The sequence below is a fragment of the Neolamprologus multifasciatus genome, chromosome 12, assembly GCF_963576455.1.
Source record: "Neolamprologus multifasciatus chromosome 12, fNeoMul1.2, whole genome shotgun sequence".
Taxonomy (NCBI): domain Eukaryota; kingdom Metazoa; phylum Chordata; class Actinopteri; order Cichliformes; family Cichlidae; genus Neolamprologus; species Neolamprologus multifasciatus.
Genome location: NC_140450.1, coordinates 11,390,070 through 11,414,109, shown reverse-complemented (window position 1 = coordinate 11,414,109; position 24,040 = coordinate 11,390,070). Strand labels below are relative to the sequence as shown.

Genomic DNA, 24,040 nt, shown 5'->3' with positions numbered 1-24,040 from the left:
GATGGCAGTTAGTTGGTTGCTTTAGCCTAGTTAAATACTGAGTGAATTATACTGTTGTCAGATGAGAAAGTCCTCCAATTTCTTAAGCTTAAAACAATTAAAATATTTTATTATTAAAGAGAAAAAAGGCTTATTTTTTCTTTTCTGTTAATACGTGAATATTTTCTGGGTATGTGCGAAGTAGGAGAAGTACTCTTTGAAGCAGACATTAGGTCTTGAAGTCACACATTACATTTCGCCACAAGCTAATATTCTAAGAAAGGCTGACTGAATCAGCAGATATGTGTGTATTTTAACCCCAGACCACGACCTTCTGATAAGTTTATATCGATAGTTTGGTTGCCTAAATCTGACCAAACTAAATGAAACATACTGATGTGAAAGTGGTCACTGCTTGAAAAAAAACTTCAATGGGGTTTTATTTTCATCTTCTTTCTCTTTCTGTAGCTGAGACGCATGCAGGAGATGATCGCGCAGATGCAGGCACAGATGAAGATGAAGTCAGACGACTAAAAGGGTCGAAGGTGAAGGGAAGCACTGTGACCCAAGCCACCAGCACACACGTACACATAAAGCATACACACACATGCATACACTTAGTTGTCCAGCCCTGCCACTCTGCAGACCCACCAGGAGCCAGTTTCCAGAACCACATCATCTACGTGTACACCACCACCTCTTCTTCTTCTTCCCTCCATTTTTCCATCCATCGGCTGTTTGGCAGCTCTGTCTCTTCAAGACTCCACATTCAAACTAGTCTCCTTGTGGGAGTGGGAAAAAAAAGAAACAAGTTATGACGACGATGTTTGAATACTGGATGATTATCATTTTCTGCTATTTAGCCTTCTTAGTTGTTATCCTCAGCGTTGACAGTGACAGCGGTACGGAGTGGTTTTACCGTCACACACGTGTTTACATAATATACAAACTGTGAGTTTCACCTCACAGGTCAAAACTTTACAATGCATTATTTTCCATTTATTCTGCTATTGGGTTTGAACTCATTCACTTAAAGGTACAAATAGTTTGCTTCTCGTTTTTTCTGTTGGTTACTCATCACTTACCCATCACCTTCACCTCTGAATAACCATTAGTGCCTGTTTGCTTCAGCCTGATAACGCAATAATTATAAATATTACCACAGAGATAGATACATGTGGTAAACCATGATGAGGAAAACTCTTAAATCTGGTTTTCCTAAATGTGTTAGACTAGAAGCTTTATTGTATAACCAACAGCTAAAACTAATGCAAACCCTCCAGGCTTTAGAATTTCTTAGTTTTTTTTTTTAAAATTTATCTGTAATACCTGGTTTTAATGTGCCAAACTATAACTTCAGACTGAAAACTAATCAGTCAGTACTGTAAGTTACAATGTTCCCATGTTTGTCTCGGTGACATCATTTCACGTATAAAACAGTCAGCTTGTACACTACATGTGCAGCTTTTCAACTTACTGTATTCACTCATTTCAGTTTAAATATGTAACTGAACTGTGTGTAAACTCCCTCCAGCCCACTGTGAACAGCACACCTTAGCATTTCCCCAGCACTGCCGTTTAATCGTGCTTTCACTCATGTGCCATTATTTCTTATTAATGTGTCAGTTAAGACTTTGTAGATGTCGACATGTTTTGTATTTCCTGTCTCAAATAAAATTTGTTAAGAGAACAAAAGTTGACATTTGCTCATTTGGGGGCAGAGGGTACCTTTGAGACTCATGATCGATATGACTTGGCAGTGTTACTGTTTCTAAAATGTGTGACTGTGTTTTCAGTTTGGTTTCCTATGTAACATGTAGAAAAAAATGTGACATCTGTCTTGCACAGGAAACTCTCATAACATCCATTTTCTTATCCACTTATTCAAATTAAGTTTGTTTAGGGAGCAGGAGCTAATTTTAGCTGTAACACGGTGAGGGGAGCAGTACACCCTGGATTGGGTCGCCTGTCTAGAGGGATAACAGAGAGACAGCAACAGACTCTCACATACACACATTCAGCTTGAAACCACCAATTAACCCAACAAGCCACAGAAAGCCCACGCAGGTCTGAGACAAACAGGAAGTTCAAACTAGGGACCTCGTTACTGTGGGGCAACCATTTCGCCGTGAGAACAGGCATAGGAAGAAATTTCAAAGAGGAGTCGTTCCAGACGTTTCTTTGATTATTATTATTTTTGTTCATTATGAAGTTGCTGGCACAAAGTCCAGCAGCATGAAAAGTAAATCCTATTAAGCTTTGTGAATTTATCAATTTTATTTCTTTCTAGGATTTTCTTTTTAATGTAAAAGTGTAATCTGCACATACCGCAAAGACGTAACCACAAAGGGAGCAGATAGTTATAAAAAGTAAAACCTTAGGTCAGACTGAGGACTTTCAAGGCGAATAAATAAAACATAAATAAAAGGTAAAAGGTTACAAAAAAGTATGAATCGTTTCACTGAGGACACTAAAAACAAGGCAAACTTTTGTAGGTTCATCAGGTAAATATGTGTTCACGTGTTGGGTCCAGTGATTTCAAGCGTAAGTAAAATAGCTTTAAGGCTCAGAGAGAAGTGAGGGTTACTTAATTACGGATGTTACTGAGGTTTTGACACTCATAGCATCCTCCTGCTGTTTGGCTGAGTCTGTGAGGAGGAGGAGGAAGGAGTGGTTTTCATGTGTCGTGTCAGCTCGGCCCGCCCTCCTCCTGTCTGTCCGGGGGTTTGGAGGCGAGGGTCCGCTGTCTGTGAGCCGTCGCTTCGGTGAAATTCGGGAGGAGAACGGTGAACATGACGTCCAATATTAGGTACAAAAGCCGGATCCCGGTAAAGACAGGTGAGCGTGCTTTCTCGCTTTTATTCGTCGGATTGGGTTTAAATGTGATCAGTGCAGTGATGTCTCCATGTTTCCGTCTCTCTGGGCGTCGCTCTGCATCCCTGCACCTGCAACCCCCTCTCATCCAATCCTATGATGGCTAACAGAGGACAGCACGGAGGTAGGAATCATCATTTATTGTATTTATTTGTGATATTTGTTGTGGTTGAGGATGTTTTACGATGCAAGAGCTCTGGCACAGGGAGAGCTCGGCTCCAGCAGCATCACTAGTATTTGCTTCTCAGATCCCATGTTTTCGCTTTTTTTTTTTTTTTTCTCATGTGCGCGTCAGATTAATAATCGCACGATGCTCTGAGGGTAGCCGTGCCATCACAGGCTGAGCTGATCACCACACTGACAGGCGGAGAGGGGTGGGTAGAGTAATTTTTAGACGCATATGTAGAGCAGGCCAGCTCGACAAGAGGCGAGCAGCCAACGTGATGGTACCCAAAAGGCAGCATCCTTCCTCCTCATCCCCTCCTCCACGACTCTCTGCTGCCTCCACATTTATTCTGGGTTTTCGGTCACTGAATCGGGCGATGGGCTGACCTAATTATCAGCGTTGCGTCAGCAGGACTCGTGTATACAGTCGCCGCTGCTGGCTGCCTTTAGTAAACCTTTACTGACCATTGTTCGGCTAAAAACAGCTGCCACATGAGCCTGCAGGGGAAGCCGGCTCTCTGATGACCCTCCTCCTCTTCTTCCTCTTTGAAGATGGTGTAAGGTGACAGTACAGGAGTAACTGCGTGGTTACACATGTGTGTGTGAGTAAAGCAGGAACCACATGCAGCAAAAAGACTAATTTATTTCTTATACAAAATTAAAGTATCCCATTGCAAGAAATGAACATTTGGGGAATATTTTTTTTTATTATTATTATCATTTGGTCTTATAGTTTCATCAGGGAACTCTTATATGTATTAATTTGTAACTGCAAAAACGAGTTGAAGTATAAAATGATCACAATTTAAACTGTTTAAGCGTGTTTCTGTGGGTACAACAGTCAGAGGAAAAAAGATGTCCTTAAAAAATTGTTACATAAGTCCAGTTATGTCTATATGTGCAGACTGTGCTCAGAGCCCCCTAATAGGCTCTTGTTACTGGTTATGTGGCTCCGTCCCTGTGATTGGATTGATTTACTGTAATGAAATGTGTTACTGTTTAGATTTCTAGTCAAAGTTGAAACACCTCACTCAGAACAGCAACTTGAATTAGTAGTTTCAATAAAACCAAGCAATATAACATCACACGGGTGACATTAAAGCAGATCGGGTTTATCTTATTACTGAGTTCCCCCTGAAACAAATGAAAATTTATACCCAAGCAAGACTATTAGTTTTATTTTTGTTTTTATGTGTACTTTGATCCGGATTTGGAAGAATAAGTGAGGTCTTATATTTAAGGGTACAGGTATGCACAGCAATAACTCTCAGAGGGTTGTGTTTATCTGTCATCTCTCTGCTTTTATAGAGCATTTTGATGCTGTCTCCCCGCATTTCAGTGCCAATTCCTGTAACAAATGTAAAATCAGTTTAAGTAACCCATATGTCAAAGACTTCACTCTCTAGATGAGACCATGAACCTGTATTTATTCACATTAAACTACTTTCCAGTGCAATCAGTATGCTTGTGGAGTAATAACTATGATGACTTGTCTGCATGATCATAGCAAATTGGAGAGTATTCAAACAAAACAGAGCATGCCATTCTGCCAAGAATGGCAAAAAATACTTCTTAAAGTATATCTGCATATTGTCTGAAGTATAGAATTTGTGTAAACGTGCTTGTTTACATTCCACCACCTGAAACCAAAAACAGAGATGGTTTCTATCTTCATTTTTACCCCCACCGCCTGTATACTCCACCCTCCTCGGCGCTGTAGAAAAATGCTGAACAGGTTGGAGTGGCTTTCTTCCAAAAATTCCCAATTGGATCCAGTTCAGTCGTTAAATTCATGGTGGTATTGGTACTGCAGATCCAACACAGACTATGAGGAAAACCTGGATGAGGATGGTTTATGTTACGTGCATAAACAGTAAAAAAAAAGAAAAAAAAAGCCTCTTGATAAAAATATTCATTACTACACTGTTTTTACACCTTGTGAGTTCTGCTTTTGGCTGTCACTTCACTCTCCACTCCCACACTCTGTGCTGACTTTGACCCTGATGAGAAAAATATCTCCTATTCTGAACCATTTATGCTGCGAAGGAGGAGGAAGAGGAGGGAGAGCTGGAAAACACATTAATCCTTCTCAGAATGACTGACTTAATGCTGAGATCATAACTGCAGAAACAGCCGTAACTGATAATCAATCTTAAAATCAATGTTTTTAGAAAACTCCCATCCGACTCTCGTGTTTCTCTTTCCACGTTCCCCTCATTAACGTCACCCTGAACGCTCACTTCCTCGGCTGTGATAGCGTGGAGACAAAAAAATCAGTTTTCATGACTGCTCCAATATGAAGGAGTGGACGACTACTCACAATCCTGTGTGGTGATTAGTCTGTGTGCGTGTGTGTGTGTGTGTGGGTGAGTGGGTAGGTGGATGGATATTCACTGAGCATTTTTTCATCAAAGATTAAAAGAAAAAAAAAATCCCAGTTTGACCAGCACTCGGCTGCATGATGTCACCCTGATGGAGTGACACAGATGATGTATCACTGATTTGAGCTCAAAAATGTGCTTTTGGATATCTAAAGTGTTTCTACAATAACATCAGTTAGTAAATCAGTCTCACCACGACCCACACTAGTAGCTGTTCATTGTTCTGTTCATTAGACTGATTTTGATATTTTGATGATTGCTTGTCCTGTTTTGCTTCTGTTCCTGGAAGTTTGCTGTTAATCAGTGAAGACATGCTGTCATGATGAGCCCCTTAGTAACTGTGGCTCAGGAGCAGCAGGGGAGAATAGGAGGGTGTTACATGCCACTGCTGCTGTATTCTGTAGGGTCTGTGATTTGGTGTTGGGTGGTTACTAGGCAACATGATGATAATGATGATGATCTATCATACATAACAAAAGTTTTGTGGATATAAAATGCATGTTTTTATCGTAAAATTAAACTCGTTTCATGCTTTTATAACATGTTGTAAGTGCATATATGCTACAAAAAAGTAATTTTAGCCCATTTGTATCTGGTTGCTCAGGGCAGCATGATGAAGTCATGATACCTGACGTAAATAAGAATCTTCAAGGGTCAAAAATCTTCCTGTTTGCCAAGTTTGATTACTCAACTCCTGATTGTGCAGGATGAGTTTGCACACAGAGATTTTGTGTGTTGTAGCCTGTTAAGGTGTAATCTGCTGCGCAGCTGAAATTGCAGCTGCTAGAGCACAGATTAGAAAATCAATCAGTCCGTTTGTCGGCTGTTTATCACCAGGAATGTTCAATCAATACATTTTATTTCACTGTAACGGCAGCATCAAGTAGTGCAATAAACATCCATCCATCCTTTCTTTTCCACTTATCCTTGTCAGGGTTGCGGGGGGCTGGAGCCTATCCCAGCTGTTTTAGGGCGAGAGGCAGGGTACACCCTGGAGAGGCCACCAGTCTGCCGCAGGGCTAGCACATAGAGACAGACAACCATTTGCATTCACATTCACGCCTATGGGCAATTTAGGGTTACCAATTAACCTATCCTCACTAACTGCATGTCTTTGGAATGTGGGAGGAAGCCGGAGTACCCGGAGAGAACCCAAGCAAACATGGGGAGGACATGCAAACTCCACACAGAAAGACTCCAGCCTGACTCAAGACTTTCTTGCTGTGAGGCAACAGTGCTAACCACCATGCTGCCCCTACAATAAAGATATTAACTCGTGAATTTACAGAATTTCCTTAAGCCTTGCTCTGCTGCCTTATCTGCTGCCTATATATAGGCGGGTAGGAGATGTGAGCAGTGAACTGATGTTGAGTCAGATGTGTCTGCATGTGTGTCACTTCACTTCAGGTACAATCTCACTTAATTCTCTCACCTGCTCTCTCTGTCTCTAAACATACACCCTCTCGCTGCCACAGATGGGACCCTCGCTGCTCCCACTGAGGACCAGCTGCAGAGCAGGAGCAGGCAGCTCAGAGAGGGGGGTCGACTTAAATGTGGAAATTTAAGCCTCCTGCAGCTCTTCAACAGATAAGAAAAGGAGGGAGCAGCTGATGCATGAAGCCTTGAGCTTCTATTAATCATATGGGCACAACATTTTCCCCTAAAAGAAACCATTTGACATGTAGGGAAACAGTCACTTGGTCAAAGGCTAGTGCAGCGATTCTCAAACTTTTTCTTACACACCAGCTTCAGAGGTAAAAGAAACTTTGTGCCCCAAACTTTCCAGATTTTATCAGTCATTTGTCATAAAAAAGGATCCAGGATGAATTTTAGAAAATTAGTCATTAAACAGAGCACCAGCAAGCAGGAGATCTATGCACCACAAGCAGACTTTCAGGTCTTTGGTGGCTGATTGATAGTCTGAAAGTCTGCTTTTCAGACTTTGATTGATTGATTTTCCGTCAGCTACCAAAGACCTGAAAATCGAGATCCTGAAAGCAAAACAGAGTTACAAAAACTTTCTTGAAAGCAAATTTGCTGCAAAAAAGTTTGGGTCTGCCTGGACATGTGTGAAAACCATAGCGGGGCTTCAAAATCCCCAGAGCAGCAGCCAGACCGTTTTAGACTATTTTAATTCAAACAGAGATTTTGCAAACTCCTTGAATATGTCGCATGCTTTAATTCTTCTGATTTTTGCAAGGATATTTTGGAACTGAAACAGAAACTGAAAGACACTTTATCATTGAACTCAGCGATGACCAAAAGGCCTTTCATGCAGTTAATGTGAACAAAAGCCAGGGTCCTGATAACATTAGTGGCCGCCTAATTAAATGTTGTGCTAAAGAACTCAGTCCTGTATTTCAGGTTATTTTTAATGAATCCTTGCAAATACAACCTGTGCCCTGGCTGTCCTGGTTCCTGTCCCTAAATCTAGTCATCCAAAAGTTCTAAACGACTTCAGACCTTTTGCCCACATCTCAGTCGTGATGAAAGTCTTTGGATAAAATCCTCAGAAAATGATTATGGAAGAAATTGAACATGGTGGAAAACCTGGTGAACTGGATTTTAGATTTTTTAACTGATAGGTCACAAAGAGTGAGAATAAATGGGGCTCTGTCTGACCCAGTGTGTCTTATAACCCTGATTATTCATACTCTATACAAACATGTGTCTGAGCAGATATGAAAACAGGGCCATCATTAAATATACAGATGACTCTGTTATTGTCAGCTTACTGAAAGAGGGTGAAACTAGCCACGATCCAGTCATTGATGATTGGTTTAGTGGTGTGACAAGTCTTATCTCTTTTATTAAGTCTGTTTTATCTTTTTGTTTAGTGGCATGGTTCAGTCAGACCTCTGTCACAGAGCCTTGTCTGTCAGGTTTAAATAGGTGTGTGTTTTATGAGGGGACAGCAAGTGCTATCATTTTTCTGTAAAGCAAACTTACCTGCAGGTATAAATAACGTAACCTTGACCTTGACTGAACTTAACTGCCACCGAAACCAACCCAGACCGCTAACGCTCACTAAAATATTTCGCATGCCAAGTCTAGAAACGATTATACTGGTTTTACTTGTGTTAGGTGCCAAACTTTGTATTGCCTCAGACAAATTACAAACAGCTCAGAAAATAACTGTTCCCAGCTAATAAGTAATCAAGCGCATAACACAGCTTAAACACGTTATGTAACACTGCACATGCATCGGTTTAAAGCTGCTGAGGTTAATTTTAGACAGTGCCAATTTAATGCTAATGTTTTCTACTGTTTGTCTCTTGTTAAACTAAGCTAGCTGTAGCTCATGACCATAGACTGCATATAAAAGATGGTACAAGCAGCAGTTCGCTTGGTGAAAACGCCTTGTTGAGGTCAATAAGGAGGAAATAGTAACTCAAACAACCACTTGCCACCACCAAGGCATACAGAAGAGGATCTCGCAGGCCTGTGATTCATGCAGGCTCACCAAAACTGGACAATAGAAGATTGGGATATTGCCTGTTCTTGATTTTTGCTGTGAATTTCAAATGGTGCGGTCAGAAATTGTGCAGGCTGGTGACCATGTTGTAATGGAACTGGATATATTGTCTTGGCACACTTTGGGCTCCTAAGTAATAACTGATCATTATTTTTAGATTTATCACCACAGCCTACCTGAGTATTGTTGCTGACCATGTCATCTCCCTTTATGACGACAGTACGCCCATCTCCTGATGGCTGTTGGCAGCACAAAGCTCTAATAATCTCAAACTGCCTTCTTAAATGTGACAACGATTTCACTGAACTCAAATGACCTCCATGTTAATCAGATCTCAGCCCACTAGAGAAGTGAGGTCAGAATATGCAGATCTTTGTATGACGCGATGTGATCAAGTTGTCAATGAGCAATGTTTCCAGCTCCTGGCATGAAAAAAATAAGGCAGTTCTGAAGTAAACTGGTACTAGCTGTATCTAAAAAGTGGCCGGTGAGTGTGTACACCATTATGTTTGATAACTGAGAATAATCTAGAGCCTGAGAAACCAGATCAGGCAGCCTGGGTGTGTTTCTGCTCCGCAAAATTATTTTCCCTATGTAACAGTTATTACCTGCGCTGTTGTTGTTCAGGTGTTTGAGGAGTTTATGCCCTGCAGTGAGTTCTCATGCACATACTTTCATTTTTCTCATGCCGCAAACACGCCTGTACTGCCAGTGATCCATTAGCCTGTGTGCATGTGTGTGTGTTTTTGTGTGCAGTCAGTTTTCCTCTCTGGTTTTTAGCTACAGCTCAGCCTCAGCTCATTTTTTGGACAGCTCAGTGAGTGCAAGCTGACCAATGTGTCTGAGCACCTTGACACTTCCTCTCCGTGTTCACCTTAAAACTCCACTTTAGTGACATCAGTTAATCAGTTCCCCAAAACGCAGCCTTTTGCAGCCTTTTGCAGCTCCCAGGGCTACAACTAATGAGGAGAAACCCCCCCCCCCCTTCCCCCAAGATCCTCAGAATCATGTTTTATCATCTGCACTTGACTGTGTGGTTGAAACAAATCCAGTCTAATCTTAACAAGAACGATTAGATTAGATTTGAAAACTTTATTCATCAATATCACAGCATGCATAAACTTATGTTCCAAGAAGACAATAGTGTATGCTTGTTATCCCACAAGTGTATAAAAGTTAAATGTAACCACCAAGGCATCAGACACTGATTTGGACTCAGCATTTTCGCCACAACTATGCTAGTTCATTGAAGCCAGGAGTTACCTTATTTAAATGAACGAGTGGGGCACTCCCATAGCAACGTGAACCCTTAAGCCCTGTCAGTATCCAGATGGATGACATATTAAAAAAAACTCATCCTCGTGGGGTCGTTATGAAGTTTTTGCCTCAACTATATTGAGGCCAAAACTGTCTCTTGCATCAGGCTGTAAACTTTTTTTTAAAGGGTTTACACTTCATTGCTTTTAAAGGTCGTTACTTTGTACACAGCCTGCATCTGACAACAGAGCACATCTGCAGGTAGATGGGCCATCCCACTGACAGGACCGTACCCAACTGAACCATAACTTCAGTTTAATGCTGTAAAGTTGGACAGTCGAACACGGGAGTCTTCTGACTAAATTTAGGAGCCAACTTCAAGTGGCCACTGGAGGAACTGCAACTTTTGACAGTTTGACGTTGAGATTGCTGCCCCGGAAGTTGGATCCCACCTGTAACCTATAATTGGATATATTGTAATCTAGTCAGTCAGTTAATACGTAAAACAAGTAAATCAGCATTTTCTTCTCATTGTTAATAAAAGCAACACAATCTGACTCTTCTCACCCTTCTCAGCACACTTAGTCCTTTAAAAGGTGGTTCCACATAGCTTAAATGGGACAGTGTAATTTTTACCAGCTTTTCTCAAACATGTGGACAAGGTCTGTCGATGACTCTTTACAAAGAAATGAAATCCTGTAAATGTATATTAGGATCAGTGCAACATGTTTGGCTAATTGGTGTGTTTTTAACGTCTGTATACATCTATGGTACAAAAAAAAGACATGTTCTTTGTTGGTTTGAGTTTTCATGGGATCTGTTGACAAAAAGAAAATTATAGAAGCATCAGAAGTTACTTAATTATAATGCACAGTTTCCAACATTCCTCAGCATGATTACTTACCAAATATGGTTATAGCCAAGTATCATTTGTCTTTGAATGAGCTGATGCTAAAACGAAAACTGGGCAACCGCAGCCAAATGTCCTTGAAACATTTTTATCACTGCCTGAGCATTTACATGCTGTCAGATTAGCATGCTAAATAGCTGGGGGCATGCTGGCCTTTGCATCTCCACGGAGACAAAACAAAGGAGGGAGAGGGGTCCATCTTCATGTTGTTTTTTTGCACCCCTCTTCCTTTGTCTCACCCGCCCTCACCCCTCCTACTCCTCATCTTCCTCTTTGCCTCTGGGCTACCATCCGGTCGGCAGGCAGTGTGCTAGAGGAAGCGTTCAGTGTTAATGGCTTGAAAGTGTCAGCGGGATGGCTGGGAGCTGGAGAGTAGTGAACAGTAAAGGTCACAACTCTTCACAGCTCCATCGCAGGCCGTTTGCCTGCTTTAAGCTGGAAGCACATGAATTAAAGCCGGGTTATTACCACTACACAAGATCATGGCATGCTGTCAGATTTTTGAGCAAAAAGGGTGGAAAATAATTGGATACACGCTCTCTCTTTCTCTAACAACTTAGGAAATCTGTTATATATTTTTACAATAATTTATGGTCAGTGCTTTGGTCCTTCCACCTTCAGTCTCCACTGAAAAGCATAAAGATTTTTGCTTGGGTTCACTTATCAGTGCATTTATAGATTAATTGGTCATAGGTGTGAATTCAAGTGTGAATAGTTACTTATCTCTCTCTGTGTGTTAGTCTTGTGAGAGGCTGGTGATCTGGCCGAGGTGTACCCCGCCTCCTGCCCCATGCTAGCTTGGATAGTCAGTGCAGAAGTGCATCTAACCTGTAGTTTAGTTAATGGCCACCAGAGGGTGATTTGCAAAAAGACTTCTGGTGCTGTAGAAGTTTATGCGAAAATAGCCTTCAACGCTTTCCCTCTGTGACCTCAGTAAACAGTTTCCTTATGAGTTTATGGACTCAGTCGCTTCTTTCAGGTCAAAGTAAATAAAAGTTCTTATTTTGCAAAAAGGGTACATTTCCAGGCATGCCAGTGGGGTTGTGTGTCGATCTTTTATACTGTCTGCTAAAGCCCTGTTTAAACATTCTCTGTTTAAAAGTTTAGAATAACTTCTTGGTCTGAAAAGTGACATCTGTCCAGAAGAGACTTAAATCTTTCATCTTTTCTGATAACCAACAGGGAGGCTTTTTGTTTCAAAAGAAGTCTATTGTACAGAAGTCAGTGAGGAAACCAACCACTGCACCTCATGATCTGACCTCAGCAAGTATTTTCCTTGAGGATTTTATAGTTTCAAAACCTATTAAACATAATAAACCTTCTAAAGCTTTGTTTTTATAACTGGTTTTTGACCGCTGCATACCTGTTACCTCAGATAACGGTCCTACAGTATGTTCTGTACTACTTCATTTGCACACATATGCTGGATAATCATGATGTTGTAAAAACAAGCAGCTTGAACGTTGATGGTAGAAATCTCTGTTTCTGCAGTCTGAAGAAGTTTTCATGATGAATTTAGATTTTTAAAGTTTTCATCAGCAATACTGTGTCTCATCAACTGTTGTTCCTCCTTCAGCCACATCCAGAGTGATGACATGCGATTTCATGTGTTTGTGTAGCAGAGGAGATAACTGCTGTGAGCCTTTCAGAGTCACTTCCTTTAAAGACAGCTTTGTATGACAGAGAGAAGGAAGTTGAGCGATGCCTGCTGAGCGAGTGGCTGATTTCTGGATCTCTGCCTAACAGGATCGTCCCACATACTGGCAAAGATACTGTTAGGCAGAGATCCAGAAATAATATTCTGACAGCCAAAAAGTTTCTTCTTCTTGTTAGTTAAAAAAAACAAAAAACATAAACAGCAAAAATGCCAAATATTTTCAGATTTGTGTTTTTAAACTGAAGATTCAAAAGATATTTCCCAGTTTTACCACTAAAACTGAAAAATTAGTAGAACATTCAATTTACAGACATCATCACTGCTTTTGGATTATCAAGGGTAAAATATTCATATATAATCATATTCATTGGCGCTTCCATAGAGAGGATACACAGAAGTTGATTTAACACTCTGAGGTCTAAGTCATCTTAGGCAATAACTCTATTTTGGTCCCAAACAGTCTTTTTTTAATGATGTTAATGCTTTTTTTTTTTTTTAATTTCTTCATTACCTGGTTCTCAAGACTTGTTAGTGAGAATATCTGAGCATACTGTCTCAAAATAAACGCTGGTATTTTTGACTCCAGTCATATTTTCAATGCAAGTTCTGGTTTTTTGCCTTTTAAATAAAGCCAATTCTGTGGCTTCAGAAAGACTCTGTTTAATTTGTGAATCTGCTGTGTAATATTCAGTTAAAGTGTTTATTAGGTGTTACCCATGAAGTTCAAGTGGCAGCAAGGCATAAAATGAGCACATGAAAGAAAAGATTATACAAGGCCTTTGACTTTACTCAGCAATCAATAAAGCAAGAGGTTTAAATGAATACTTTGTGAAGTGACATCAGCAGAGTCTGCATGTGTGTGTGTGTGTGTGTGTGTGTGTGTGTGTGTGAGACAGAGAGAGAGAGAGAGAGAGAGAGAGAGAAGGGGACAGCTGGCCATTGTGAAAGACTGACGGGGTGGGGGGCTGGCTGGCTATTGTAAGAGCATTTCAAGACATCTGTTCCTTTCTTTTATTCTGATTGGGCCTCCCTCTGCCCTACACACACACACACACACATTCTCTGTCTACAATGACCGTAAACTTTTCATCTGCCATTTGTGACGTTTCAATTTGCTTCCTCTCAGCTGAGAAAACCTATCAAGAAGCTGAAACCATTAACTTTTTGTCCCAGTTCAGTCCTCTGTCTCCCTCCTGTGGCGTGGAGCGAGGTGCTCACACGCCATACGTGGCGTCACTGCGAGGCATTCCTTTTCAGGGGAAAAAACCAGTATTCTTCTTTAAAAGCGTAGCTTCTGTTATTTCAAAGAGCATTTTAGCTCTGCTGCCCACGTCATGCACAAGTCGAACACACCCATCCCATCGTACGCTGACATACACACACCACAGTCACATCTGGAATCAATCGAGTCCAGCCTCTGCCATGAAATGTACCTCGTTTATCTCCACACACACAGAAATGCATACACACTCCTACAGTGCCCAGTGATTTCTTTACATCCTTCTTATTTCAGTCCAGACTGGCAGTTTGTAGCAGCAGCACATAAGTATGTGCACATTCCCACTGAAAATCACACCGTGGGTATACAGCATAACAAAATGATTTATTCACTGACCTAAAAAATAAACCTGAATTATTTAAAGTACGCAGCATGTGACGGTTTGGGGGGGTGTTGGGGGCCTTTCTTGATAAGAGATCAAAACTCTGATATCACTCGTGTGTGTGTGTGTGTGTGTGTGTAGCATAAAGGCAGATAATGAATCTGGTTATGTCTGCATTATATATGTTTTTATGTGCTTTTACACGATGCACATGAACTTCACACTACACCAACCTTCAGAGTTACCAGGGAATCTGCACTGATTGATTATAAAATGTGATTTTTGTAGAACACAGCAGTTAAAAAGTGATTTAATTACAGTGCTGCTGTTTGTTCTTCAGTCTGGAATAAAACCTTTAAATTCCTCTTTACAGAAAAAGACCTGGTCCTTATTGCACTGCCCTTTTGGTTATATCAGCATTTCAGCAGGAGTTGGACTTTCCCAAACATTCATTTTCTCTGATGTGTGGCAGTGTTTCCAGCGTTTTTTGAATCTCTCTAATGCTTCTTTTAAGGTGCTTGAAAACACACACATAACCACTGCTAACTGCATTTAACCTGTTTGTTAATTTAAAGTCTTGTAGTTAAGTTACTGCTGTGCTACTTGCAAAATACAATTTAAAATATAAAAATATGCAAGATTCTTATCAAATTTCATTTCTTGTATTTTTTTTCTGATAGAGCTGCTTCACTGTACTCTTTACTCAGCTGGCTCAGAGCAGGTAGAAGAAGTGTGTAAAGAGAGCCAAGGAAAACACGCATGAAGGGTCTGACAGGCCAGGCATCAAAATCACAGTGACTCCCTCATTTTTGGGTTGTGAATCCTTATAAGAATTTATGTTTAGCCTAACTTAACAAGTATTTTTTTTTTTTTTTTTTTTTTAAAAAAAAGGTAGACTGCACATTTATGTGGTAAAACTTTCTCCTCATGACTCATCAGACCAGTAAAATATTCAAATAAATAAGTGAATGATGTAGAAATATCAGTCACAAGTGTGTTTTTTGGAGTGCTTTTATTTATTTTATTTATCTATCTAATTTTGCTGTAACCCCTGCACTTACATAAGAGTTTAAAAGAAGAATATTTAATCATAATGTAAAACCTTTACTTGTTGTATTGGTCCTCTTCCGTCACCGACTGTCACTGCAAACCTGCAGTAAAACACAGATGCCTCGGCTAATAGCAAAGGCAGCAGATACAGAGCTTTCGCTTGACTGACAAGTGACTCGATCATCTGATTGTGTTACCCTGCAGGCCCGAACTTGCAGTTATCATTTGTTTGCACTGCAACTTTTGTCACTGCCGTGCTCAAACACGTTCTTTTATTTGTCTTTATCTTACGATATAGTACACTTTCTCTCCCCTCTGTCTCTCTCTCTGCGAGCTGTTAGTCATTTCTCTCAGTGTAAGGATTTATTTTTGTACTGTTGGAGCTGGGGGAGGGAATACAGACCGAATGAATGAGTTTCTTTTAGACCTTCGTTCCTTCCATCCCTCCCTTGTTTCCTCCCTCAAATTGCCACTTCTCTCTTGCTCCCTCTCTCTCTCTTTCTCAGCGAGAATTCCTCCATACCTGTCTGAGCAGGGAGCGTAAGACCGCTGTAGGGCAGAGGAGAAAAAGAAATAAAGAAAACAAAGGAGAAAAGAGAAGAAAGGGAGTCAAGAGGAGAGCAGGAGGAACACATTTAAAGCTCATAAACAGGAGGGAAGTGTGTTAGAGACAGAGCTATCAAGGTCTAGAGCATTCAAATTTGCCTTTCCGCCTCCCTGCTGGGCTGTTTTTTAACTTTCTGAGACCAGCGGCTATTTTGGTCCGTCAGTGTCGGAGCGGTTTAGGATGGATGCCATCATGCTGCAAGAAAAACTGGTGGAACGGCTGCTGTGCCCACGAGTGAGAACTGCCAGACAGAAGGTAAAGAGTTGGATTTATGGTAAGAAATGTGTGAAGAAAAGCCAAAGACTGGGAAAAGAAATCAGAAAGTTACGCGGATTTTAAGAGAAAAATAGCAGCAGATAGCTCGGGATGAGTTTAGAAATACCCCCACACCTGTAGACCCTGTTCAGCATCTGTTTGCTGTTTTTGCTGCTTTCTGTGGATTTGTTTGAGTTCAGTTTCCATTTGCAATTTTTCTACATAGCGTCAGGTTTGCAGCTGAGATTACCCAATGATTTATGTGCAGCTTTCTCAGCAGTTCTCTCGGTCTTACACCTCTGGCTCTTTGGCAAGTGTCTTGTCTTATTGCACAGCTTGTGGGTTTTCTTTTATGTGTGTGTATGTGCGTGCGCGTGTTTTTATAAATGAGATCCTCACCCGAGGGGGGGGGTTCGGAAATGCCTATGACAAGTTATGACAGCGTATGAGTACACTGACTGTGTGCTTGGCTCGTGTGTTTGCAGAGTAAAAAAGAGCTTTTCAGGTCCTTTGAATGCAGCTTCTGTCCGTGCGTGAATGCTCTCCGCGGGCCTCGAGTGTGTATTTATGTCCACACATGTCACTGTGTCGTACTGTGGTGTAAAGATGACGTTCAGATGCAGCGGGATACTGGAGTTACTGCTGTGCATTACAGCGAGAGCCTGGTAGCCCGTGGCTCTCTTTGTGTTTCTCTGAGAGATTTAGTGGAAACTCTGAGATGCTGGTTATTCTCAGCTGCACGTGTTTTTTCCGTGCAGTTGTAGATTTTCTGTATTATAGACCTCGTCCGTCTGTTGTGGTGATTTTATTGCCTCTGCCAGATCCATTTGGTCTTCACTCCCTCAGCACTCTCTTACAGTTGTTTGGTTTCTGCCTCTGTTTTTGACCTTTTGCTTTTTGGTGTTTTATTGTAGGCCTGAAGCTTAACTTAACTTGTGAATTATTCAGTTAGTCAAATAATAGAAAGTCAGTTGGTGATTTTTTGGATTAGTTCAATTATTTAAACTGTTTTTCAAATAAAATATTTCTGGTAAAACTCTGGGCAGCCTACATATTGCAGCTGCAGGAGCAGCTTGGCCATGAAGCTCCTGGTACACAGTTTCTGTGCTGATGTTAATGCCAGAGGAGGCCGAGTTGCTGTGGCTCCTAAACAATTTTACTTTGCAATAAAATTCCACAATCAGCTGTAAGTCTATGAGGGAAGAAGTGTCGCAAACTGACCTCCTGTTATAGCGCCATGCTGGAATTGAGTTTGGTCTTTAGAGCGACCCATTCTTTCTCATACATGTTTGTCAAGGCAATCCATGTGGCTAAGGTCCTTGATTTTATACACCTGTGAAAAAGGGATTAAAAACACTTGAATTCAAAGGTTTTCACGGCTGTTTTTAACAATACTTTTGGCTCCTTCCTTATTACCAAAGGAATCGCCACACATAATGAATTCCCATATTTGATTTGGCACAGATTTTTCACCAGATCCTCTTCCTGACACAGCCCTCACATTTATCTCGGCTTGGGTTCGGCACCAGCTTGTGACACATCTGTGTTTCATCTCTGGGCTGATGATGAGACTTACAGCTCAGATACCGGCAGATGTCACAACACACCTGACAGCTGCCGTATGATGAGATAAAGTGCAACATAAACACACTGAACACCTCTGTCTCCTTTTCTTTGTGTTCCAGGAGAAACAGTATGTGGGCTTTGCAACTCTGCCTAACCAGGTCCACAGGAAGTCTGTGAAGAAAGGCTTCGACTTCACGCTGATGGTGGCAGGTGCGTTTCAAGCTGAATCTTGCCTATTTACACTCAGCTGCCTATTTAATAGGCACACTAAACTAAAACCAATTTAGGTATAAAATAAATTCCCATGGACCAGTTTTTGTTTGAGTTGTTTTTAGAGTCATTTAGCTGTTTCTAATATTTTGCCTATCCTCATTGATAAAGTCATCATGGCAGATGGATTTATTGCAGGACTACATTAGTAAATTGGCAGCTGAGTTCATTTTATTAATGTCTCATAATTAAATATACACACAGGATAACTATCTGTGTGTCTGTGCGTGTGTTTGTGTTTGACCTGCAGGAGAGTCCGGTATGGGAAAATCCACTCTTGTTAACAGCCTGTTCCTCACAGACCTCTACAAAGACAGGAAGCTACTGAACGCTGAGGGTGAGTCCTTGGTCTGTTTATTATCTCTGTGCAGCAGTCATAATGAATCCACTGCTTGCTGAATACTTAATGCAACCTTCACAAAGCCCCACCTTTAATTCCTCATGTGTGTTCATTTCTTTTAATTAATCTTAGTTTTTTTTTTTTATTGGGTGCAACAACAACATATGAATGTGACAGACTTAACTTTTGATGACATCTCTCACAAAATATAGAGACCGCGCTTCCCAGTCAAATATTCAATTCAATTCAATTCAATTTTATTTATATAGCGCCAAATCACAACAAAAGTCACCTCAAGGCGCTTTTGTTGTGATTGATATGTGTGGATAGATAAAAAAAAATAAATCAAAAGCTAGAGAACAACAAGTTCAAACAAATCCAAACGACCTGAAAGAGAGAGAATGATTGCTAAGGTCGTTTCCCTGATCCAAGAAGCCACCAAAACCTGGAAGTAGCTATAGAGGCTGAGGGACCATAACACAACCCCAGCAGATGGTGGAAAGTGAGGTAGCATTAACCATCCAGATGGAGTCGTTTAGAAATAAATAAAACACAAAGCGATCTCTAGATGAAGCCTACAAGCTGTTCTACTTAACAGTGGCCAAAGAAAGTCCTAAGCTTGCTGGCCTGCCTCTTCAACATAAAACTATAGTAGTGAGTAGCACCCCTAAAAGTAGTGTGTCTAGCAAAGTGTTTAAATGTGTCAACAATTACTTCCTCTCCCTGTCTCAGATGGACTCACACAGGCCAGTTACATTACTCACGCTTAGCAGCCATCAGTCAGCAGACCACAAACTCTGGATACTCTAAGTTATATACACGCGTCCCAGTGATGAGTAACCTCTCCCTAATCTAATGTCAGCAGGACAAACGTCACACAAGGGAACACAGCTGAATGAGTGCCAGCTGTTTTAATAGCACCCCAATTATAAGGGTACTCGTGCTCATGCCCATCGTTCCATTTTTAGCTGATTCAGTCTGCTTCGAAAGTGTCCGTGGGCAAAATACTGAACCACCAGTTGCTCTGGATGTGTTCATTGGAGTGTGAATGTTAGTAAGAAAGCATTTACACATAGAAAAATGTGCTTGTGTGAATTTTTGTGTGTGAATGAGACATGTTGTATAAAGTACTTTAAGTGCTAAAGTATAGTATTTATACTATTTAATGAGTTGTTGACTTTCACTTTCTTGTACACTTTCACTGACCTCCTACTTCAGTTGTCTTCTCCTCCTCATTGCTGTCACGTTGCAGAACGCATTAATCAAACTGTGGAGATCATCAAACACACCGTGGACATCGAGGAAAAAGGAGTGAAGCTTAAGCTGACAATTGTGGACACACCAGGGTTTGGAGATGCCGTGAACAACAATGAATGGTAAACATAAGACTCTCGCTGATCTGCTTGTGTCTGATTCAGACTGCTCGATTGAATTCCCGGGACTTTGCAAGAGCAGCTAATGTGGTCTGTGGTGTTTTTTTTTTGTCCCAGCTGGAAGCCGATCACAGACTACATAGATCAGCAGTTCGAGCAATATTTCAGGGATGAGAGCGGGTTGAACAGAAAGAACATCCAGGATAACAGAGTCCACTGCTGCCTCTACTTCATCCCTCCATTTGGGCATGGGTAATAACACACACACACACACACACACACACACACACACACACACACACACACACACACACACACACACACACACACACACACACACACGTGTACACAAAGAAGTCATGATTAAAGCCACAATTTTGAGTCTCCTGCTCTCTCGTTTTCCTTGCTCAGGCTTCGTCCGGTGGACGTTGAGTTTATGAAGGCTCTACATGAAAAAGTGAACATTATTCCACTCATCGCAAAAGCCGACTGCCTCACGCCCAACGAGATAAAAAAGCTTAAAGACAGAGTGAGTCAAGGAGCTCCGCAGCAAAATCAAGATGTTTGCTTTGCAGGCTGGTGAATGAAATATGATCTCTCTCTCTCGTGTGTGTGTGTCTAGATAAGAGAGGAAATAGACAAGTTTGGGATCAAAGTGTACCAGTTCCCTGAATGCGACTCTGACGAGGATGAGGAGTTTAAACAGCTGGACAAAGAGCTGAAGGTGAGTCTGGGGACTCACATACCTGTGAGCTACTGACTTACTGTGGCTACAGATTCAGATCATCGTACTTCTTATTTAACAAATGCATGGAGAAAAAAATGCAAACCATATGGCTATCATTCATGCAGAGAGGAGCAGACCACCAGGCTCATACACCAGCAGTGGTTTCAGTGAATAGTATAGAAGGGTAACCTTTTATTGAATTATTACCTCTATCTGAACTTTATAGTATAAAACAAACACGGGGTCTTTCCCGATCTGTCAACACACTGTCACAGTCTTCCTTAATACAAGGATTATGCTCAGTTAACATTTGGTATGTCACTTTCTCAGGTCAGGTGTGGAAAACTAAACAAACTTCTTGTTCTCTGGAAGATTATTCAATCCAGTTAAAAACTCTGGGAAAATAACTTGAAGGTATTTGCCTCTAAATCTTGGACCTCCATTGCATTCAGTGGAAGTGAATGGAGTTTTGTTTTTCCTCCTTAAAGCAGCTCAAAGGCTGAGCTGTATCAGAATGTATATCTCAGCTCCTCTGGATAATCTGCACTTGTTAAGCTGGCAGGTTGGAAGTGCTTGTGAAAGCTGCTCACAGCAATGTTTTGTGCCTTTGTTTTTAATAAACTGTAACCATTAAAAGAGGTCGTATTAAATGATTCAAACAAGGACACAGGAACACATTTCAGCACGATGGAAAGTGATAACAGCTGTTTTGTGAAGAAAATGGAGATGGATCTAGAGATGCTGCCAGATGTTGAAGTGGGTGTGATAGTTGGATGGTGCGTTTTGGAAAACTGAGCAAAACCTGTGATACAGAGAAACCTTCAGCTGGCAGAAAGTATCTGAAGTAAATGATATATATGGTGCATACATAAAGTTCAAAGACAAATTTATTAAAAGGACCTTTCTTCTCCTTTCTTCCACCATGTTGTAATATCGTTCAAAGTTCAGTCTTAAACAACCCTTTAGCTCCCTTACCTTTAAGACCATCCTCCCGTTAAGCCAGCTTATCTCTGATTGGCTGCCGCTCACAAGCACATGTTTAATACACACGTTTACAGTTTGAAATATCCTCTATTACTGACATAATACACAGCCAAGAGTAGAAAAAACATCTGAAACAGGGTGTTTAAAGATGTCTGAAGCTTGGATTACTTGCACATATACTAAATGAAAATAAGGAAAAACACACCTAATCTCCTTTAAAATGTGAGTTCATTAACCTAAATGTACCTGCATGGCTTAATGGCATGAGGCCCAAGAGTGTTTCTGTGGAATTTTGTGCTCCTAACCATTTACTGTCCTTTTAAATGAAAGTGCAGCAGCGGCTCAGGGGAGATAGATGCGGGCTTGGAGCATGAACTCACCGATCAGCTGAGAAAGTCAGTGCAGAGAAAATAAACAGCTAACAGTCTTTTACCTGTCTCAACAAATAAAGTCACAGTTGTCTTGAGCAGCTCAGGGGTCTTTTGTGAGTGTGTATAACTCTGTCAGTGTGTGCCAGCATGCTCAGACAGCTTTCTCGGAGCAGAGAGGGGTTGAAATAACAACCTTTCCTCACGTCTCCTTCTGCAGGAGTGCACCCCGTTCGCTGTGATTGGCAGTAACACAGTGGTGGAGGCTCGTGGACAAAGAGTGAGGGGAAGGCTGTACCCCTGGGGGATCGTCGAAGGTATGCATGCTCGAATATTCCACGTCTGTTCAGCTTTATTCAGCCTGAATGTAAATTGAAATAGTTTGCATGTCTTGACTGGATTAATAAAGGTAATGATGCGTATTTCTTTGCGCAGTGGAAAACCAATCGCACTGTGACTTTGTGAAACTGAGGAACATGCTGATTCGTTCCCACATGCACGACCTCAAAGACGTAACCTGCGACGTCCACTATGAAAACTACAGAGCGCAGTGCATACAGGAGATGACCAGGTACGTGAGGAATGAAAGCGTGAGCAAGTGCAAACGTGTAGCAAACAACTTCAATAGAAGTGATGTTTTCTCTCCATTTTCTTCATCTCTCAGTAAACTGGCTCAGGACAACCGTATGGAGAGCCCGATCCCCATCCTGCCGCTGTCCACTCCAGATGTGGACACCGAGAAACTGATCAAAATGAAAGATGAGGAGGTACCAAGCAACTTTTGTTGTTGTTTTAAAAAAAAAAAAAATGATTACAGGTGATATTAAACACAAGCTGTTATGACTTGTAATTGAATATATGTGCGCCATAATAAGATTTAACATGTTACAATTTTGTTGGATTCTGTTGAGGATGTGAAAATGTCTGCTGCATAAAACAACACACAAAGAACCAAAGTGCCAGCAAAATATTTAAAATGTCACCATCTTGCTTTAATGTTTAGACGTTCTATGAAACGCGTGACAGACAGTTTTTAATCTGCTCTCCTCTCCGTCTCCAGCTGAAGAGGATGCAGGAGATGCTGAACAAGATGCAGCAGCAGATGCACGACAAAGAGCAGTGATGTGCCGCAGCGCCACCTGCTGCTTATCTCCCTAACGACAGTGAGACTTCCAGACTTTGAAAATGGTTATCAAGCGTCAGTGGCAACTCTGGCTGTACATTAATCTTCAGTTTGGTGCTTTTGTATAGTTTGTTTGCCTGGAGGGTGTTTTTTTTTCCTCTGAAACTATCCAATCTCCCACTTTGAGCCCCTCGCTGTGGTCCTAACATATAAGATATAAACACATAATTTAATAATCAGTGTATCTAATTTATAAATGCAGTGCTAAACTTTTTGGATTTAATGTCAGGGTGTTTGCTGCGACATATTTTGTAATGAAACGTAGGTTCTTGGTGATGTTTCGATTTTTGAACATGGATATTGTTTTTTATTATGCGATGGTGTGTTTCGGTGTGTGAATGATCATTACATTTTCTTTAATATTACCTTTAATATTACCAGGTATGCATCCATAAAACTCCTTTAAAAGGTACCACAGTGAATTTACGTCTACTAAAATCTGATTTTTGCTCTTCTTCATTTGCTCAAAAATACATTTGTTTGGCATTTATTTGCATACGGCCGGTGAAAATCTTCTGCTCCTCTTCCAGCATTTTGTTAATGTGCCGAATGAGCTGAAAATGCTCTTCTTGCCGGTGGCTACAATGAATGGCGAGCCTCTGAGATAACAAGAGTCTGTGCAGTGCAGGGTGCATGTGCAAGCATGTTGTCATTACTCATATCCGCTAAATGCTGCTGTGGGCCTATTTTTACCGCTTTTTAGCCGATGCCCTGTTGTTGAATTTGATGGATCGTGGCCTACAGGATGCTTTGTTACCACTACAGGATCAGTAACGAGGAGCCACTACTTTGTGCTTCTGTTTAAATATCTCTTCTTGGAAGTGAATTATGCCACCAAAGTTGTGTGTCCACAGTATGACAGAGCGTGTGTGTAGATGTGTGTGTGTGTGTGTGTAGTCTCTGATACTGATGAGCTGTACATATTTTTTGCCTGAAGGCTGTGAGCTCAGTCTGTGTCCCATTTACAAAGGTGTGACAAATAAACCCCAGTTTGTCGTCAGTCTGGCCTCGCCGCTTC

At 41.1% G+C, this 24,040-nt stretch overlaps 2 protein-coding genes across 5 annotated transcripts in view; both read left to right on the top strand.

Moving 5' to 3' along the window:
* LOC146506522 (septin-2) overlaps positions 1 to 1,674 on the top strand; it is a 29,402-nt gene extending 27,728 nt beyond the window's left edge. The window contains exon 12 of the mRNA XM_085180958.1: positions 448 to 1,674. Within this exon, the coding sequence (XP_085037084.1) occupies positions 448 to 513 (66 nt within the window). The 3' untranslated portion in view covers positions 514 to 1,674. The remainder of the gene's footprint in view (positions 1 to 447) is intronic.
* Positions 1,675 to 2,678: 1,004 nt separating this feature from the next.
* septin5a (septin 5a) lies at positions 2,679 to 24,022 on the top strand. Of its 4 annotated transcripts, XM_085180948.1 has the most exons (12): positions 2,679 to 2,817; positions 2,964 to 2,977; positions 17,897 to 17,987; positions 18,298 to 18,384; positions 19,640 to 19,763; positions 19,878 to 20,012; positions 20,172 to 20,289; positions 20,383 to 20,484; positions 22,060 to 22,156; positions 22,275 to 22,410; positions 22,504 to 22,606; positions 22,900 to 24,022. In XM_085180948.1, exons 1-12 carry the CDS (start codon positions 2,772 to 2,774, stop codon positions 22,960 to 22,962), a joined length of 1,116 nt encoding a protein of 371 aa, XP_085037074.1. In that variant the 5' UTR covers positions 2,679 to 2,771; the 3' UTR covers positions 22,963 to 24,022. The 4 variants fall into 4 exon arrangements, with proteins under 4 accessions (XP_085037074.1, XP_085037073.1, XP_085037072.1 ...); XM_085180947.1 differs by lacking the exons at positions 2,679 to 2,817; positions 2,964 to 2,977 and adding an exon at positions 15,247 to 16,211; XM_085180949.1 differs by lacking the exons at positions 2,679 to 2,817; positions 2,964 to 2,977 and adding an exon at positions 16,204 to 16,230.
* Positions 24,023 to 24,040: the final 18 nt, after the last annotated feature.